A 22,281-nucleotide genomic window follows, 5' to 3' on the forward strand; every position below is an offset into this window, starting at 1 on the left:
TACAAACCTATTTTGGATAGCCAAATTAACAACTTGAAGGAATAAAATTGCTATTATGTATACTTTTCACATTTTGATACTTTCAATAATATTGAAATGACTTGACTGGATGACCAACATACCATAAAGTTAGTCATCATCCCAAAGTCCCCCCCCCTCCCTGTATATAATATTCAATTCAATCATATTTTTAATTCGACTGTTTGGATTATGTGAAACAAATTTCGTGACAATTAATGCATTTCTTGTATGAATTTAACCTTTCATATTTCGAATTAATTCATCAACAATTTTTCTTATGTTTGATTAGATGAATATTCACCAGAAACCAGAATTTTTTTATTTAATTAAAATAACAATTGATTGGTAATTAAAAAAATTAATTACTGACTTTAGCTGCCAATCCGTCGGAAATACATTCTTTGCGTTTCTTTTAATAACATCTAGCAAAATGGGTATTTATGAAAAATATAAGCATGAGTGAAGCGATATCAAGGGGATATAAAGGATTATCTCTTAGACAACCTTACCACCACTTGAACCCCAGGAATCTATCTTCAGAAATCAACAGTATTTATAATATAGCATTTCTGGGTGGCTTTCCAGAAAAATATGTTCCAAATGTTACCAAAATCACTTAATTTTTTTTTCAAATTTCATTTTAATTAGTTTATTTATTACAAATATTTAAACGATTACCCCCAACAAATGTTGAGTTACTCTTGTAGTATTATTATTTATCTAATAAAAAGGCCGGGTACTAAATTCATAATAATTGCCCAGCCATTTGTAAATAATGTAATAACAAACATACACATATGTATACACATTTAAGGTTATATGCATGTATATATCTCGTTGTTTAAAATGAAATGATTCCTTTTAGACAGCAAGAAACAAGCAATAGCACTGTTTTTAAGATTAAAAAATATCTTCCCTTAAGCCATTTTTTTTTGTGTGTGTGTTTCCATCATAAGCTAAAGAAAAATAAATTCTAAGGCAGCAACGATCCAGTCTCATTCAATATAGTCAACAACAACAGTAAAACTTAAAAAGTCCGTTGACATGTTACTTTCTTGTGTACTTAGTAGAATTCGGATTGAATGCTGCCCCGAAACTGTTAACGCATGACCTAATTTATCCATTACTTTCCGGAAACCCCGCAAAAATAAATGTAACCAGTTGGAAGAAAGAGTTGGCAACTGTAGTAAGCACCGGGGCGTGAATTTCAAATGAAGCGAAGGGTTCCTACGCCTGGCACCAGGTGGCGCATTTTTCAAGAATCAATCAGAGAAAGGAAAAGCCACTGAAATTATTCTGATCTGTCATCTACTCGACTAAGGCGTTCAATTATGGAATACGATATTAGTTGCGGGTTTAATGTGGGTAGATTTACAGCGAAGAAATATTTCTGGGGGCCTCCTGACAACATGTTGTCTGACAAAAGGTGATGATAAATTGCTCTGCGCCCGACCTCCGGAGTACTTCGTCTCAAGTTTGCTTAAGACTTTCCTTAAAGTGGTTTCTAAGTTTTAAAAGCGGAGGATTAAAGTAATTGGATATTTTGTGCAAGTTGTTTTTGGAGTTGCAGGTTTTTTTTTTTTTTTTCTTTTTTTGTTTCTTGGTATCGCCTGTGGTGTTGGCTCTCACACACTTGTCTTGAAAAACATGCAACCATTTTAATTAGATTAAAGTTTTTATTTAATGAAATATTTTTAAAGATGCACTGAAAATGCTCTCAAGTTAAAAATGTGTCCATTAAAAAAAAATCAAACTTTGAGATTTCGTTTTCTAAAATATTCTTGCAAACAGAATAATACATTTTTAATGGATTTCTTTTCAATCAGGAAATCAAATTATACTAATTTCCCTCATATTTAACATTTTAACACTTCTGAATTAGAATTCATTGAGTCAAATATCCTTTTTGAAAACAGCTATCTCTATTTCATCTCAATCATGCAATTGATTTTTGCTTCATCGTAAATCCCTACATCTTTTCGTAAATTGAATTTCAGTTTCAGTTCTTAAATTATATTATTGTTGACATTTAAGATTTGTTTAATACAAAAAATTCTTTCTTACAAAATAAATCCATTTTATTCTTTATATCTTTTTATTTAATCCATCGTGTTTTATTTCAATACAGATAAAATTTTGTAATGAAATTTTCACACATTTTTTTGATGTGCTGGAGCTTTAAAATTTTGTTTGCTTATATAGCCTTGATGAAAATACATTATTTTAATAATTTTATATTTTAATAATTCATTTCAATTAGATTTTCAGCAAATAGCAGTGAAGTTTAAATCGCAGAAATTAATTCTTATAATTGTATACTAAAACAAATAAATTACTATTTTTACTACTTCAAAAGCAAGCGTGTTTTGTTGTAGATCTTGTTTAATTCCTTTATAATTTCTCCCATTTTTTTCAAAGGAAATACCGTAAGACCCTTACCACACAAATAATAAGAACCTATGAAATTGCTTGTACTTTTTTTTATGAAACTATTTTTACTTATTTATTACATATTTTTTTAAAAGGGAATATTTTTACTTTTCACTTTTTTTTTTGATTTTTGTTTTGTTGTTAAGTTTATTTATATTTGGATTTTATTACAAATTAATGAATTTAAAAGTGCATATTTAAAAAGAGAAAGTACTAGTTCAGTCAAAGTTCATCTTCTCAAAATTAAATTAATTCTAAGCTCATTATTGAGAAATTATGCATTGGCATTAGAAGTACGAAAATATTGCAATGATATTTCAGAAAAGTTTTGTCATTTCATAAGAAAAATTCGGAAAATGTTTCAGTATGATTATTAATCTTATAAATTTGTTAAGACTTATCAAAAAGTACAAAAGAGAAATAATATCAGATCTTCATTGAAATATTAAATGATGGAATTTTTTTGTAAGTAAATCGTTTTTATATTAAACATTTTAAATATTTTATATGTAGAATTGGCACATGTCTATGGAGAATACCTATTAATTGGATATTTATTAATTTCGAACATAAGAAAGGTCTTTCAAGCTCATTCCTTTTTAATAAACCTTTCATTAAAATATCTCATGATGATTTTTTATGAAAGATATATGATATATTACAGAGTAAGGAATTCCTAATTTATTATAAATTCTGTAACTTCATTGGTAGAGAAACTGATTCTAAAAATTTTGAAGAAACTGTAGCTTCTTAATACCATTTGATAATAAATTTAGTTTAAGAGATTTTTAACATTATTGTGGCGATTTCGAAATATTCCTTAAATAATAATTAAAAAAAATGCAACCATTTTCTTTATGTATGAGGAATAGAGATTATTTTACATTGCATTTTTAAATTTTAAAAAAATTAAGTTTACTCTGGTTAATTATTAATTTAAAAAGTTAACTCTTCTCGATTTCAGGAAGACTAACTTTATTTTTTATGCCTTTTAGAAAGACAATGCCTCTTTTTATTTTTATTTTTAGGGGGATTATCTAATTGAAAAAAGAAGAAAATTAGCATTTTGCTAGAAAAATTATTTTAAAAGAATCAAGTTTCATTATTATAATCTTAAAATGCGGAAAAAAGAGTTCTGTTTGAAAAGCTACGGCACATTCTCTGTTTCATTTAATACTTAAACGAATTTCTAAATTTTGAAGTCAGTAATTGATTTTTTTCCTACTTTCAAAACCAAAAATACCCATTTTTTAAAGTGCAGGTAGCTTTCAAAGATGTTTACATTTTTCACTAATCTTCTATTATCCGTTTAACTGAATGTAATGGAATGATAATGAAAAAATAATCCAGCAACAGCCAAAACACACGTTACAAAAACATGCATTATAATTCAGTATATTCATTCAGGCATGAACTATTCTGGCTGAAATTTCCTCGCAAATTTTCTATAAAAAATTTAGTGGATTTCATACATTATTATTAAAAATTAGAAAAGTAATTTTATTTGAAAAAATAAGAATATTCACAAAAAAATGCATTAACTTTCACACAAAAAAAGATAAGCATGAAAATTAAAGCATTTTTGTTTTACGCCTGAAATAGTTTTGAGGCAAATTAAAAATTCTTATTGAATTTCTCTCAAGACATATTTCAGTACTAGTCGTTATTGGTAACCAGATTATTTGCAGAAAGTGCTGACTTTTGAGGCTTTAAATGATTAATATATAATGCATTTCTTTAAATAAATTATCTTGTTATTTGATATGAATAAAAAAAATTCAAATTAATCAGTTTATTCCCTATTAAAAAGCGCATAAATGGGATATAAAAGCAGAGGTGAAAAACCTATTAATGAGTTAATGGAAAAGACATGCGATTGAAATGATTTGGATGGATAAGTTTGAATTCAATTATAACATTTCAAAACAGACTGCTAATTAAATCGAATTTAAAAATACCATTTAATGTAAGAAGGAAATCATACAGAAATAAAATTGGTATCATTAAAAAGGTATTTATTTTAGTCTTTAATTAGTACAAAGGTTATTTTTGGAAGATATGAACATCTATTTCCATAAGCAAGCCGTAACTGCTGACAAATAAGCCTATTTTTGAGCTCGTTTAAACTTTCTGTTTGAAGCCTATTTCTTGATGTCTTTTATAGCTTCGTTCCTCTGACTAAATATATTTTTGTAGGAAATAACGAAACAAATATTAGAACATTTTTAACCATATTTAGCAGTTCTATTAATTAGCTAAATGAAATGATGAATTCTGCAGCTGCGAAAATATTAAATGAAGAAATCTGAAATTCGTATGATAGTTTTTTTACATTTGACTGTTGCCATTCGATATTAAGAAATAAGAGAGATTTCTGAGGCAAACTTATATACATAGAGATTGTTATGTACAACTAAAAAGTAAATTTTTAAAATAAAGTATAGTGCAAATTATTATTATTAGTAGTAAACATACTGGAGAAAATGTATTCTCTCTCCTATATTATATAATTATTTTCTAATCTCTCAAATTCAGGCTATAATCAAATTCAGGCGAGATAAACAAATATGCTAGATATTTCATTACAGCTTGCCAATTTCTAAAGCTCTGCAAAAATGAATAAAAATAACGTAAAACTGCAATTGTGGGAACATCATTTTCAAGTGTTTAGATAGAATTAGAAAGACAAGATGCTACACGCACTTTTACAATAAATATTTGATATGATATTATTCAAGATGAATGAATGAATAAGCTTATGCCTGAATGTATGGATTGCCGATGCATGCTTTTACAATGCAGTTTTTTACGACTGTTGGATTTCTTGATTTTTCAAAAACGCAGTCGTTGCTAAAACAATAGTCAGATTTGGTCTATAGTATCAAAATAATAGGCCCAATAGTTATTGCACTGAAAATAGATATTCCGACTATATATGACCAATTTCCATCAAGATATTTGTTAATAAATTAAAATATTCGTGTTGAACAATAGCGGGGCAGATTTCATGGATCTTTAGATTTGCCCATACATTGTTCAACATAAAGGCTTTTCTTTAACTTTTTTTTTAGAAAATAGCCCTATGAACCGTGCTGAAATTAATGTCCCACATTACGTCATTGGTACTTGATATACCGTCTGAAGCTTTTTCTTTGGTTCATAGATCCTTATGCTCTATTTAAAAGCGATAGCAAGCATTCCATATACCTCGCATTTTTGAAAATTTTTCTGTGCTTTCTGTATTTTACAAATGTATCCATCTCCATAAATATTTTCATATTCATGTCCCTGATAAGTGTCAATATTTTTTATCCTTTCTTTCATATATGAACTATTTACCTTTTCAGAAATTAAACAACCTGTGTTTTTACTTGGTAACACACTGAAATCGATGCAAAAACCTATTAAGTGAAACTCCAGTGAAGCAAAAACTATGAGGAATATATTAGAAATTAATGTAATTAAAGCTATTACATATATGAAACTAATTCACTGTTAAAGAAACCGCTTAGTTACTGATAGAGTCAAAAGAAGAATTAATGAATGAAATGTGATTATTTCTTTTTTTTCCACTAAGCCGTTATATTTCTTGGGTAAAAAAATGTCACAAAAAGGAAGATTAGATGAAGTATAATTTTCACTTGAATTAGAGAGATCAATGCCACTTAATTGCACTTCAAAATGGTAACACTGACGATATTTATCATAATAGTGGATTATACACATAAGCAGAACAAAAATAATGGAAAATTGCACATCAGGTAATTTCTAGCAATAATTTTTGAAAAGAAATTCTCAATCAAGATTAAGAAATTGATAGGATCTACTTTTACTTTCCCTGATTATTGTCATTATTTTAGAATAACGTGAACTAACCAGACTCTCAATTCAATCATCTTTTGATCCTCTGCAAATCGTATACACTAAAGTCAATCAATCAATAATAGCCCATGAAGTTCTTAAAGCCTTAAATCTGGGTGGTAAAATATACAAAATTATTGCTGATTTTTTTCCCTTTTGTTTAATTTTTGGCCTGTGACCATAGAGTACAAACCCATTGACTTTGGAAGTTTATTAATTTGTCTCCATTAAAACATCGGTGAAATTTTGGAAGTATTAACATATATTATGCTTAACTATAAATTATAAAATAGTTAATGCCTATTAAATCTAAACTGAATAAATATTTATCAAATATTAATCCAAATTCATTTTGAAGAAATTGCCAGAGATAGATGCATGATGTATTGAAATAAGATATCCGCTTACAAATTTTTGATTTCAATTAATTTGTTTCAACATTATATTCATTGAAAGTATAAAAGATGGAAAATCTATAACATTTGTGTTTTAATCGTCGTACAACAAATTATTTCTTTGAAACATTGAGATATAAATGCTACTTGATCACTTCATTTGGAAAGGGAAACTGAAAAATTATATTCTGAAAGGAATAATGTATTATTTAATGTCTTTTAAAGAACAAGAACTATCATGAGCTGATAATTCCATTTAACACATATGAATCCAAAAATGAATTACCTCCATATATTATTTTAATTATTTTATTTGGAAATAGTATAATTCCCTTGAAAATTATTTTCAACGTTGAATTGTATATTTCATTTCATATATTAAATGTAGCAGGCTAAAAATGAAAACATGAGATTGTATAGACAATTTAGTATGTTTAACTAAACTAATATTCATTTCTAAATTCAATGTTTTCTAAGTCCTTCTTAAATTTGCATTCCATTCAAGTATTAAAATGTAAGTCATCAGACAATATAAGCTGCTTAAAGTAAACTGCAACTGTTTTTAATGTAAAATAAAGCAAATATTTATTAATTGTATTTAATCATTTCAAAAATATATAATCAAATTAAAAATGTAAATTTACGAGAATTTTCAAGTTAAATGTATTTTAAATTTTTGCTTTTATTAGACAGAGAATAATTTTTTTTTGTCTTCTGTATTTAAATACATAGAAATATATTTGTTGAAAAATTAGTAAGGGTTTTCATTAAGTAATATATATGCAAAGCTTTACACTCGCTGAATTTCTAATGATAAAAATATTAAGATATAAAAGAATTAATAAAAATTTTAAATATTTATTTTATAATATTTTGTTTTTAATAATCGGAATGGAAAAGAAAAATAACTTACACTCCGTGAAAAAAATTAATTTTGAAAAATTATGTATGATTATATTTTTATTTTCGAACAATTTTAAAATTAGATTTTAGAACTTTTTAGATTACAGAATAATAAAAAGAATAGGAATTCCACAGAATTTATCTTCATTATCCTGATCATTTTCTGTCTTATTTCAAACTATTTTTAAAAAACAAATTTAATTCTATGGGAGGGATAGGTGGCAAATAATATATAAAAATGAGGTCACATTTGTCATAATGATTATGACAAAAAAAACCAAAATTGATAAAAATGATTATTTATATTATATTTGCTTAATTGACTTATAAATGACTTGTTTTCTATATGAAAGCTATAATATTTATGCGTACCAAAAGTTTTTCCTTATGTCAAAAGGAAAAAAAAATAAATAACTTCTTAAAAGAGAAATGTTAAAAGTTGCTCATCATCAAATGGTTATTTATGTGTCGCTCGGAAAACCCTTGAGGAAAAGAAAGCCATTAATATTAGAATAAAAATTCTGCACACTGAGTAAAGCAACAAAAAAATGGCCATTTTTGTTTCTGTGGTAAAAAACAGGAACAGCTAAGCCAAAATAATGACATAATTACTCTCGCGTGGAACAAGAATTAACTGTAAGAAAACGACTCTCGTTTCATCAGAGTTTTTTTTTATTCTTCCTGTTGGCAACATGGAAAAGAATTACAGCTTAATGCTGTAGCGTTGTCAGAACTTCTCATTAACTCATTGTTTTCTTCAGAAGTTCACCTTCTGTACTTGGCATTTTATGGACAGGACGTAATCACTGTTTAGCAATGAATGCGTTTCCAGAAATACGTTTCCTATATTACTGTGTGCCTCAAATGCGGTAGTCATGGCTTATAAAAAGCTAAGATTCCCATTACGAATCGAGTTAAATTTGTAAATTAATGGTATTGTTGATAAGAATTGATGTCAAAATGAGATGTTATCGATATAAATGTCCTGTTGGTTAGAGACGTAATTAAATAACTTTATACTGCTTTTACATTCATTAAAGGTTTATTTTAAAAGTTATCACCGTGTTAAATGGAATGACAAATTCTCTGTGAATTCACGTATAAAATCTGTTCAAACCAAAGGAACATTAGATTTATACAATAGACTCCCGAGTATCCAATTCGCGACTACCCGGGTTCCGTACTATCCGATCTAGTTTTCTTTATAGTAATTAATTGAGAAAGTCAAGGCATTGCATAGGGTAACATTGTCAAGGCATTGGAAGCGGGCGTCTGTTGTGCAAAATACAAGTTGTGACAGGAAAACAGCAGTGCTCTGCTCTTTGTTCATTGTTTTGTCAGGGTGTAACGCACCTCAATTGTTGCCGCTTTTCCTGATTATAATTGGAAGCGGGCGTCTGTTGTGCAAAATATAAGTTGTGACTGGAAAACAGCAGCGTTATGCTCTTTGTTCATTGTTTTGTCAGTGTGTAACGGACCTCAATTGTTGCCGCTGTTCCTGATTATAATTGGAAGCGGGCGTCTGTTGTGCAAAATACAAGATGTGACAGGAAAACAGCAGCTTTCTGCTCTTTGTTCATTGTTTTGTCAGTGTGTAACGGACCTCAATTGTTGCCGCTGTTCCTGATTATAATTGGAGGCGGGCGTCTGTTGTGCAAAATACAAGATGTGACAGGAAAACAGCAGCTTTCTGCTCTTTGTTCATTGTTTTGTCAGTGTGTAACGGACCTGAATTGTTGCCGCTATTCCTGATTATAATTGGAAGCGGGCGTCTGTTGTGCAAAATACAAGTTGTGAGTGGAAAAGAGCAGCGTTCTGCACTTTGTTCATTGTTTTGTCAGTGTGTAACGGACCTCAATTGTTGCCGCTGTTCCTGATTATAATTGCACAGTACGTACAGGATTTGTATTGCGTTCTTGAAGTATGCTTAGTGTTTTTTTAAGTATACTACAGTGAATTGTGCAGAATACATGATAAAATGTGAAAAATTTATATTTTTTAACTTACTTTTTCTCTAATAAATTCTTGCAGTGCAGTATATAAATAAACTACCAGCACAGAGTGTTCTATTTTAATTCGACACGTTACCAACACCTGCTTCACCGGGACGTGGCCTTGTTCCCTTTATACGTGGCTTAAGATTAATAGAGGGCTTAGTACTCAATAAGAAGAGAGAAAATGCGTATTGTAACAGTGAGTTTTAGTATAAAAACTTTGTCTTGTTTTACTGGTGGGCAAAGAAATTAGTTTATAGAACTCCGGCTTTTTTTGTTATCCGGCTAGACCTTCCATCACATTAGGCCGGAAACTCGGGAATGTATTGCATTTAAAAACATTTTGACTATATTTTAAGTATAGTTCCTATGTAAGATGACACCAACGTATAACTATCATTACATCGATTAATCGAATCAATCGCATAGGAAAGGAATCGATGATTTGAAATATATCGAAACCAACGAGACAGAATGAAAGGATGATTTCGGATACATTGAAATCGACACCTCAGAAAGGAGTGGATTGATTGAACTCGGCGTTCAGGAAGGGAATTGATGGTTTCAGATGCATCGAGGCCAGTCAGTGTTAAGGTGGGAGTGGATTATTCCAACTCCTGGATTTCTAAAGCATCCAATTTTTCACAGCATCCTAAGTTTCATAGTAACAAGTGAACTGTTAAAATTTCCTTTTTACTTACTTTTTAATATATAAAATATAAAGTATAGTAGAAATTCGTCAAAAATTTCGAACTCATAATTTTGATGAATTTCCACTTTTCAAACCTCCCAGAATCCGAAGAACACAATTTTGGTATTATGTTTTTTGTCTATAAATTTAATAATTAAAAGCCTCTTTCAATTAAACGACTAGAATTTGGTAGATAGAATTACGTCCAATTGACCTAGAAGATTTCTATAAAATTTGGAACAAAATCCATTCAAGAAGTGAGTCTGTCGGCTAGAATTTGGTAAATAGAATTAAGACCAACAGACCAAGTAGATTTCTATAAAATTTGGGACAAAATCCATTCAAAAAGTAGATCTGTCTAACTGTTCGAGTACATGTGAACTCGATAACTGTAAAATGAAAACAGTAATGTATATAAAATTTGGTACACATATATTAGCATCTAAAATATAGACATTTATCATATTTTGAGCCAACTTCGACAAAAAAGGACCATTTTTCGGCTTGTACTTACGCATGCATCAAAACACAATAAATCATCACAAGATAACATATTCATGAAATTTGATATGTTAGCTTGTGACTAGAATTGTAGTAATGTTTCATATTTTTGTATCGGTTGACAAAAAGGATATCCAAAATACACCTTCTCGTAATAGATACAGTAAAAATACTAGATACACGCCGAAGATTTATATTTCATGATTATCGGTCGCTAATGCGTTGTAAGATATTCATAGCCTTTCTAACGGTCTATAATTTTATTGGGTGGAAAGGGGATTAGAGAAAGAGGAAATGAGCACCTTTACTGGCGAGTGGGCGAGAAAGTTTCGGGAAATTACTTCCTCTGGTTTTCGATGGGTCGAAGACATGGATATTTAAGGGCTCTACAAAGAAGTTTATTAACTTATTTTTCCTCATTTTTTAGTTACATGTCTTTTAGAGTTATATATTGTTACAAAACTATTCCTATTCCTTCATTTGAGATAAATTTCTGAAACTTATCTATCTTCTACTTAGACTAATCAAGAAGGATTGCATACCATGTGAATATCATTGCTATTCCGCATCTCTATAAAAAATGTGCCGTCTCGAACGGGTTAAAAAAATTTAAGAGGAAATGCACTCGTTAGCACAATCTTTTTTCTGCAAATAAGGAAACTGTGGCAACGTTGCTCACTGCATATCCAAAACTAGGAAAACGTCACGTAATCATTTGGCATCTTTTTAAAAATTATACCACCGCATTCAAAGCTCTTTTCGTTGCATTTCATTTTCCATGCAGGTATATCCGATAAGAAAAATAGATTAAATACGCTAAATTGATATATTTCCATATATGATCAAATAGATTACAGTATTTCAAAATAAATGCCAAAATAGAATATTGCAACTTTAAAGAAATTTAAATATCTCTATGAATTTTTAGCTTTTAAAAAATAACTCGAATGTAAAATATACTGAAATGCGTTGTTTTCGTAATGAAAATAAATCTGTAAAAAATATTTGATTGTAGTTTTTTATTTTGCTTTTCGTACTTTTTTTTTCATTAAAAAATATGAATGACTACATCAAATGGTTACATTTTAATTTAAAAAAAAATATGAATATTCTATATTTCATCATTTTTTTGGAGAAAAGTTAATTTTCTCCTGACATACATATTTTAGGTTTAGTTAAAAATTGTAAACAAAAAAAGTCAACAAATGTAAGATCAACGGAAACGATATTTAAAAGCCCTCTTTTACTAATAAACTAAAATGAAGACTTAGTTTTATGTTTTCCTCTTTCTGGTTTATATTATATAATTCATTAGTATAAATATTGGTAAAATATGGAATGGTTAGAAATACAATACAACTCATACAATGTCAAATTTTAATTAAAAGAACAAGTGATAATTAATATCCGAAGATATTAATACGGTGTATTATTATCGAAAACATAAAAGTGTCCAAAATTTCAAAACTCAAACTTTCATGAATCAGAGAAAACTCAATCACAACATTCCATTTTTAGAATTATGAAATAGGTTAAGAAATAAAAATGTGTAAAATCTATATTCATCCATTAAGTCTAAAAAGATACTTATTCGTAAGTAATGATTTTGGACAGGCTATCTTAAATCATCTTTGCCAAAGAGTTTTTTTTTTTTTTTTTTTTGTAAAGAACACATTCAATAAGAGGCTTTTATTGTCTGTTTATGATTGCAATGAAACTCAATGACGCTTATAAAAACACTGAACTGATTGCTTTTGAAATAAAAATAAGCTTTAAAAGATATTTACACTACAAAACAGTTGATTTTTTTTTTTTTTTTTTTTGAAATCTGCTGTGAGTAGAGAAATTTTGACAAATATATATGTTTTAGGGCAATAAAAGTAGAAATTTTTTTAGCCATTTAAAAGAATCAAAATGTTTCACTATTTGTCAATTTGATTCAATTTAACCCTTTCTAGGGCCGTGGGAAGTATGCTTCCCACCAAATTTATCCATCTTTGTATGAAATTATGTAGGTTGGCATAAGTTCTGACAAATTTTTTTAGTGAGTCAGAAACTTAGAAGCTTTAGTTCTTTATCCAGACTAAATGATGTGTCTTGATTTGTTACTTAATTATTAATTAACCAAATTAATTAATTAATCAAATTAAATTTATCTAATAAGCTAAATGAATCGCTTTTCTTATTCTAATTTCAAGCCTAAAAATATTTTATCATAATATGACTAGAAAAAAATGGCCCTTTAAAGGGTTAAGATAGAGCTGTTTTTTCTGTTAGATACTAAAAACAGATTTTTGGAAATAGCATTTTAGAAAGCAAGATAAGAGGTTCACTTGCTTTTGTTTCACGATAATCTTTCGGACATATTAAGTTGAAGCGAAGCGTAAGACTGTTCATTTCATGCGTTCGGTTTTTATTTGAAAGAAAATCTAACCTCCATAATTTGTTTAAGAAGCTGTTATTATTATTTTATCAAAGTAAATTGAAAACTAATATTTTCGATAAAAATAATACCACAACTCCTCAGCCTTTTCTTCATTGAATAAAATTTCGGCCATTAAAAAAAACAAATTTTAATCGATGAAATGTTGCACAAAAATGAAACATATCGTAATCATTGCGTAATTGTAAATAATATTCGAAATCGATCGGACAAATGAGAATTACTATTACTTTGTAAATCAAACCAAATATGCATTAAAAGTATTCTTTTTACTTTCTAGATACGACAAGTATAAAGGGAAAATATTGTAATTACACACCACACACACACACAAATGAATTGCCGCGTTTTAGACTTTTTTGAGTCTGAAAACATATTTTTGGATCTATGTCTGTCCCTTTGTCTGTGAACACAATAACTCAAAAATACACTGAGTTAAATGAATGAAATTTGGTTCGTGGATTTAAAAACAAATTTTTTGATTTCTATCAAACGAAACGAAATATACGAAAAGCGAAAAATAAACAGATATATTATGTCTATTTATCTATCCGAGTACAAGTGAACACAATAACTACAATATATAAAGAGCTAGATAGATAAAATTTGGGCCATAGATTTAGTATTTGAAATGTAGATTCATATCATATAAATTTAGGCGTTAATCGCCTGTTGCTCTTTCTTTTCACATGTCTGTAAGCACAACTAAAAAAAAAAGCAATGATGGAAATAAATAAAATTTCTTATGTAAAATCTTGGTTTCAATTGGTTCAATTAAGGCACATTTGATTTTCTGTCACTTGTGTATTAAACGCATGCCAGCGATGAATTGCCAAAAAGAAAAATCAAAGATCGCACAAAATTCAGTAAAAAAGCTATATTCAAGCAAGCATTTCTTAACTTCTGTTCACCATATCTGTTTGGCTTTTTTTACTTTGCTACGCACATGTGTTGGAATCTAAAAATAAAAATCTGAGCATTCGTGGCTGTCACAGCCTTTCTTAAAATTTATAATTTAATGCAAAGTGGAGGGAAATAACAACTTTAATATAGAATATATAGAAGATAATATCACTTTAGCTGGATTCTAGTGAAGCTCAACAAAATGTCTTTCTGTGAAGGAAGTTAAATTTTAACTCATTATTATGACATACTAGTATATTTAATTTGTTCTTAACTCTGTCTGGCAGATAAAGGTTTGAATACATTTTAAATAAAACTAAATGAAAGGACTCCGCAATACCTTTGGCAAGAGTATGTAACATAATAAATGAAAGTCAGCAAAAAAAAATTACAGAGACGGAAATTGCAATAAATTACAATATATTTGCAAATAAAAAAAAACGTCACATTTTAAGTAAGAGTGATGTAGTAAGTGCCTAATGAAAGCTATTTGTTGTTTCCAAAACAAATCACTTTCTTTCTGTATCTATGCGCTTCGCGAAATTATCCTTTTGACAGTAATTAGCAAATCATTCTTTCGATAATGTACTGCTGCTTTATTCATTTATTAACTTTGACTGAAGGATATTTTTGTAAAGAATGAATATCGTTAAAAATGTTTATAAGACTTTTATCGCTAATTGCATATTTTCGAATCTTTCTTTAAAATCTGAGATTTAAACTATTATCAAAATGCCGTGAACAAACCGGTTTTCTAAAAGTGTTATCGATTGATTGCTAAAAATAAATTTGACTCAGACAGACAAATTGTGGCTGTAAATGAATGCATTTAAAGATACCAAAAATCATTCTTTCAAAATGCTCAAAATTAACATCTCAGTGAAGACTAAAAGAATTATTTTTCAGTTGCTTTCATACCTCACGTCTATTTCAAATGTCTATTTAATAGTTTTCAGGTTTGTCTGACTCTTTCAATTTAAAATTATATTATAATCAACAAGCAAATAAAACGAACAGACAAATTACTACTGTAAATGGATGCATCTAAAGATACCAAAAATCATTCTTTCAAAATGCTCAAAATTAACATCTTAGTGAAGACTAAAAGAATTATTTTACAACTGTTTTCATACTTCACGTCTATTTCAAATGTCTCTTTAATAGGTTTTAGGTTTATTTGATTCCTTCACTTTAAAATTATATTATAATTGACAAGCAAATAAAACGAACAGACAAATTACTACTGTAAATGAATGCATCTAAAGATACCAAAAATCATTCATTTAAACTTTTCAAAATTAGCATTCAAGTGAAGACTGAAAGAATTATTTTTCAGCTGCTTTCATACTTCACGTCTATTTCAAATGTCTGTTTAATAGTTTTTAGGTTTATCTCACTCTTTCACTTTAAAATTATATTATAATCAACAAGCAAATAAAACGAACAGACAAATTACTACAAATATCCATTTTAAATTAGAGGTTTATCTCACGTTCTCTCTCAAACGTTACTATAATCGACAAGTAAATAAAAGCAACCAAATCTAACCGAAACGAAAGGCGGTAATTCACAATTTAATTTTAATTAAAACTAATTCTTAAATATGTTGTAGCCTATACCAAGGGTTGACTTTCTGCTATTGCGAATCCTGTGGGAATAAATGCTGAAATTTAAAAAAATGCTGAATTAAAAAAAAAGTGAAAAAAGCCCATATGACTGGAAAACATTCAAAAGAAGAGCAGAGAGAGTGTCATCTCCGAAAATCTCACTTATAATCTCCAATTAGCATCTTATCTCCCCCCCCCTACCCCCCCCCCTCTCTGCATAAAATTGGAGATATTTGATAAGAATTCTGTATGGTATTGGCGAGTAATAATTACGAAATATAGATCTTAGGCGTAAAATATTAAATCCAACCTGATAATATGTATTTTGGATTCATCTTTCCAAACTGTTTGAAACCGAAATTTGACACTGAATTACATTTTCAGTCATAAGATCACATGCCAAATTTCATTCATTTAATAAATCAATGCGTTTTTAAATGATCGAGTGTATATACATATGAATGAACAGACTAACAGATGGTCAATCATTTGATAGATTTGACTCAAAAATTGATAAGAATTTATTCTTTTAACGGTAGATCTGTGTAATGGATTTTATATGTAATGGATTTATGTGTAATGGACGTTATCTTTTTGTGTTATCAAGTTTTCTATTCGAATAGATAGATTTCCTCTGAATGTTATCAATCAAACTTTATTATCGATCTACGAATTCGCTGTTAAATCTAAGTAACAAATATCATGCATATATACTTTCAAACATTTATTTTATTGAAAACCAATAAAAAAAATATTGAATTGTATGAGTTTGTCATCCTGTTTAGAAAGAAAAGGGAACCCATATCTGAATTTCGAAAAACTTTCCGGAAGAAGTTTTTTAGAAACTACATTGTTAAATTATTGTTATTTTTGAAGTATATATTTAAATTTTATTACTCATATAAATTATATGAATTATAAGATATTAAATCACCAGTCTATTATTTACGAAAGAAATGTGATAATTGAAATAAACTTATTAATACTTAAAGTTTCCTTTCGTTTTATTTTTTAGTAAATTTTATAATTATAATGGCAATTACTATAGCGTTTGTTAATAAATAATTAAAATGAAGTGAATTTTCTTTGGCTTTTTTAAAAAAAGCAAAAATAAGCACATTTTTACAAAATAAAACAACATTTTAGATTTAATTTTCAAAATTTCATAATTTATATAATTGAGGTGTGGCTCTTTTAGCTTTGTTTTAGAAAACAGAAACTAAAAAATAACGCTTTATGAAAATAAAAAAAAAAGATTGCAGGATTCTGACCTACATAATGATAAGTGAGAATACGATACCTCAACTACCAAAATGATGTTTGTTAATTCAATAAATATGTTGTTTATTTAGTGAAAAATAGCGTTATAATGCAAATACTTTACTTATTACTGCTTTTATTATGTAAAGAGAAAAAAACAATACACTCCCATCACCTTTTACCTGTGCTATAAATTGAAATCTATCCGATTTGCTGTAAAATAAAGTAAACTTAAACTGAATTTTCAAATATATATGTATTGTAATTAAAAATGCTTATTTCAATAAAGTATTATTTTACCGTTAGTACTATTTTAGTAAATATAATTCCAAAAATAACTTTTTATCCAGAAAAACGGTTACCGGTTTTTATCGTGCACCATGATAAGAGAACATGCGATATCGCAATTAACAAAAGGTTGTTTATTAATTCAATCATTAATTCAATTAAATACTATAAAAGGAGTATTTCATGGTACGAAGAGAGCAACAACACATTTGTTGCTTTATACGAATAGATTTTTTTTATTTCATCGTCTCTTTCTAGCATTATCACAAGTTAAATGTTATTACATTTGCCACGAAAGGGAAATATTTTCAATAAAATTTTAAACCTCTGAGTTTTTTTTAAAGTTGAGTTTTCTATTATTTGAAAATAGAATTTGTAGCATAATTGTTTTTTAAAAATAAAACACAGATTTGAATCTGACATTTTTAAAAGCATTCCTCAATTCAGCTCCTATTGTAAGCCCCATTTTAACTTAATGTTAGCTATTTTTTTTATAAACATTATCTGAATGAAATGTTTACCGAAATATAATTATTTTTAAATCTATTGTAAAAGAGTGTTCAGTCTTTTTCCTGCACTACTCTTTGACCTTCTCTCAAGTGTAACTTTTGATGTGTGATTTGGTTTTCATTTTTATACTGAAGTATTTGCCATTTAAAATAATTATCAATTAATATATTCTCAAACATTTTTCATGCATTTTATAAAATAATAGCAAACATTGAGTCAAACTAGTAAATAAAAATATAGAGAATTCAGACATAATGCACAGAGACAAAAACATATTGAAGTGAAAAAAAAAACCCTTGCGTGTGTTTCATTCAATCTATCATGAGATTTTAACGAAATATTAAATATGAATAAAAAATTATAATGAAGAAGTTGTTTATGGCAATTATATAAATTTTGGAAATAATTTTGGTCGGAAATGTCATATTAAAAATATCTGTTTTCTTCAACTTTTCAAAATGTTATAGAGGAATGTGAAAAATATTTAGCAATAACAATATATTGAGTTATGTAAAGTTCTTTTGATTACAATTGTTAAATAATTCTCCTTTTTTTAATAGGCGGCGTAGGGATAGAGAGTAATCCTCATATTTTTGAAAAATGATATAATGATAAAATGTCAAATTCTTTGTTTAAATTTTTCTATTTCGAAAATTCCATATAATACTTATCAAAATATTTGATAAAAAGACATTAGATTTTTTTTGCTTTCCAATTCTTCTCGCTTCAAACATTTTCTATGAATTTAGCTTTTGAGTCTTTCAGTTAATGGTTACTAGTTTCCAATCTTCTGATATTTTATTCCAATATTCCATTATATTTCAATGTTTCAATGTACGATTGCAATCTGTCAACATCCTATATTTGAAATGTCTGTTTTACATTTAAAACAAAGTATATAACAAGGCATGATATTACAATACATCTTAATGACGTTTTAACTGTAAAGAAACATGCCAATTACATTTATCTTGTTACTACAGAAATATATGTAATGTTATTATAACTATCGCATTTCCATATTTATATTCATATTTCTTGATAAATACTATTAAGAATGATATGTATTGAAATTATTAATGTAATCTGTGGATTCTGTTCAAAAAGAATAAGTGCCTAGTTTATTTCACAAAATTAGGATCATAGAAAATCAGGTCCAACTGTAAACAATCATTAGAATAAATACTTCCTACTGTTTCCTGCTGCAGTTTTAATCAATTTATTTTTCGTATTTAATGGTTTTTTCTATCTTTTCCTTTAAAAGTTTGATTCCTAAATTCAAAAAAAAATTGAAACAATTACAAGAACCCTAACAGTATTTAAAAAAAGCAAATAGATGCAAACATTTCTAAAAGAATATTTGAAAATAATGTTCTACAAATGTTTATATTTTCTTGTTGAGTTTTTTAGAAAAAAATCTACCATTAAACATCCCTGAAGACATCCCTGATGGAGAAGAACTTATTTTGGTAACATCATCAATGAAAAGCTTATCAAAATACACTCACAAAAAATTCAGTTAAGGATTCATAAAAGCATAAAATAGAATGCAATTTTTAAATAATAGCGTGTATATATCTTTTAATAACATATAGGAATTTATGAACTTGCTTGGCATTCATTGATAAGACAAAAAACTCCAAGATCTTAGCAGATATTCATTGTAAAGTCTTAAATAAGGAACCTTGACAGTATTTTCACAAACATCCATGCAAAAAAATTGATATAAATTTGAAAACTGTATCCTACATTCTACTCTAGAAACACTCATATATTGTATGATACTAAACAAAATTCTCAATAATGTATAATATCGTTGAATACTGAGCATTATAATCTCATAATATTGTAATTCCTAGTTGTTTTCATTATTGACAATGTAATTCCTAATTGTTTTAATTACTCACATTCTCACACAAGATGTTTTCAACTATGTTAAACACTTCTTTATCTTATAACAAAAATATGAAATTATAAGGTGCTCCCAAAGAAAAGGAGATTGAGGTTTTAGTGGCATTATTCCAATGAGCTGAATTTTCTGATTTCTGTTGACACATGTCAAGGAATGGGCTGATTATGTCAAGGGAAATCTGGTATAAAGTATTTAGTGGTGGTGTTACCGTTAAAGTATGAAATCTGTTATTTTATAGAATACCTAGTTATTCCATGAAATAACTGATCGTGTCCGTTAAAGTGTAAAACTCTCCTGTATTTCATGGTTTAACTAGTTATTTCATAGAATAACGATCTGCAGCCCATTAAAATGTAAAATAATCTATATCATATATCTCGCACGACAAATACATTTACCTTCCACCCCTACTGCATTTATGTTTTTGTTTGTTTGTTTAAGAAATAAAAAATGTTTTTGTTTTAGAAATAATTTTTTTTCTAATTCCAAGTGTCATTTTAGTAATCCTTGTTGTAACAAATGATTTTATGGTACGTTTCCATAAATACCATTTATACGCTGCATAAATGAGATAAATTGCTTCTTTTTCATTTTAATTGTCTATCATTAGTTTAATTTCATTTTAGATAAATTAGTTATTTTACACTTTAACTGTCTCTCCTTAGTTAATTTATAGAATACCTAGTTATTTCATAGAATAACTAGTTAAAGTGTCAAATTAATAACATATTACACACTTTAACGGACACGATCAGTTATTTCATGGAATAACTAGGTATTCTATGAAATAACTGCATTATATACTTTAACGGTAACAGTGGTGTAACACTCTGGGAAACAGAAGGCATAAAACGAGTAACGTTGTGTCATTGATTCCTCTGAAACACTTCAGAGTAGTAAACTAATTTTTATCAGAAGATAGTGTTAGTGGAATCAGTATTTATAAGTATGTGTATATGTGATAGTATATGTGACTTAGCGCATATCATATAAAGTAATTATCCACTGAAGCAGTGATTTTAATTGCGAACATGCATGTTCCATTGACCTGATATGAACATGCATGCTATCATGCTTAGTAATTAGTTGAAAAGTACATGCATCATTTCTGAACTGCACTCGATACCAAGTGCTCACTTCCAGACACTGTCGATATTAAGCGCTGGTTCTACTAAACACGATCTACTGACAAATGTTATTAATAGAACAAGATTAATTGGATCTACTAATTGAAATGAAATTAATTGTTACATTGAGATTAATTAGATTATTGCACTATTAGTCTTTTAAGAGTAATCTTTGGCATGATGTTTCCTGATTCGTCATTTCAGTTTTATTCAACAATACATTAATCACCTTAAGCTTTGTTTTTCTTGCCATATAAAGACATTGACAAGAGAAGTTTTCTTCTTTCCCTTTTAAAAAAACGACACTAGACACAACATATATTTCAAAGTCAAATGTAGCATTTCGGAATTCCCAAATTTTGCATATAAATGTGCATTATTTTTAATGATCGCATCGAATTCATGTATTTAAACATGAGATTTTTTTCTAGTTTTCATTTAGGTAAAACTAACAACTCTTGCATAATGGATTGGTTTTAAAAAATTAAATAAAGAATAAAAAATAATTTCTAACAACATCATTAAATTACATTTAATTATCATCCACATTTTTATAGCAAAAGACAGTTTTTTTTTCCAAATTCTTGTCATGAATTTTAATTGAAAATATTAAAAGCAACTCGCCATATTCAGATTCAAAATGAAAGTCTAATAATTTTAGGAGAATAGTATATGAAGTTCGTTAATATAAAAATAAAAATTGAAATATTGAAGTTCTGAACATTTTTGAAATATTGAAGTTCTGAACATTTTTGAAATATTGAAGTTCGTTATTCTATGTAAAAAACTGTTGTGGAGTAATTTCTAAGAAATTAATTCTTTTTTAGAAAATGGATATCAATAAAGATGGCGTTGTGACCATGGACGAATTTATGGAGATATGTTCCAAAGTAAGACTTATAGTTTCTTTTATAACCTGAAAAATGTATTTACTTAGTTTATATAGAATGAAAAAAAAATGTTTACACTTTTATTTTTATAAATTAAAGTATGTGAAAAAAAGTTAATTGAGAAGTCAATTTTTAGAGAAAATATATAGTTTTAATTTTTTAACAGTTTTCTTTGTAAAAATCGATCGAATTTTGTTTTTATGCTTTTTCTATGGAATGTTAGATTTATTTTTAATGTAATTTTATATTTTTAAATTACGTTTTCGAAAATTATAATTTTTGGTAAAAATTTCATTCCTAATCATTGAAATCACCTAATTATTAAATTCATAAATTAAACTCTAATATTTTTTGTTCAAATTTAGTACAATGATTTCTCAATACATTCTACAGTTCTTGAACAGCAGAGTAAACAATCTGTTCATTAAAAGAACATTTATTGTCTTTATCATGTAACAAATATTTTAAAAATTGCTATTTATCAGTTGAAACCCTGTATTTAAAGATTAGATTGAATATAACTTACTTCTTTTTTCAAAAAAAGT

The 22,281-nt window shown here is 27.7% G+C and overlaps 1 protein-coding gene across 1 annotated transcript in view; it reads left to right on the top strand.

Annotated features, from left to right (window-relative positions):
* LOC129961646 (Kv channel-interacting protein 4-like) overlaps positions 1–22,281 on the top strand; it is a 287,185-nt gene that overhangs the window by 195,948 nt on the left and 68,956 nt on the right. The window contains exon 5 of the mRNA XM_056075172.1: positions 21,674–21,736. Coding sequence (XP_055931147.1) covers positions 21,674–21,736 — 63 coding nt within the window. The remainder of the gene's footprint in view (positions 1–21,673; positions 21,737–22,281) is intronic.

Source organism: Argiope bruennichi, chromosome 2 (genome assembly GCF_947563725.1).
Source record: "Argiope bruennichi chromosome 2, qqArgBrue1.1, whole genome shotgun sequence".
NCBI classification, from domain to species: Eukaryota; Metazoa; Arthropoda; class Arachnida; order Araneae; family Araneidae; genus Argiope; species Argiope bruennichi.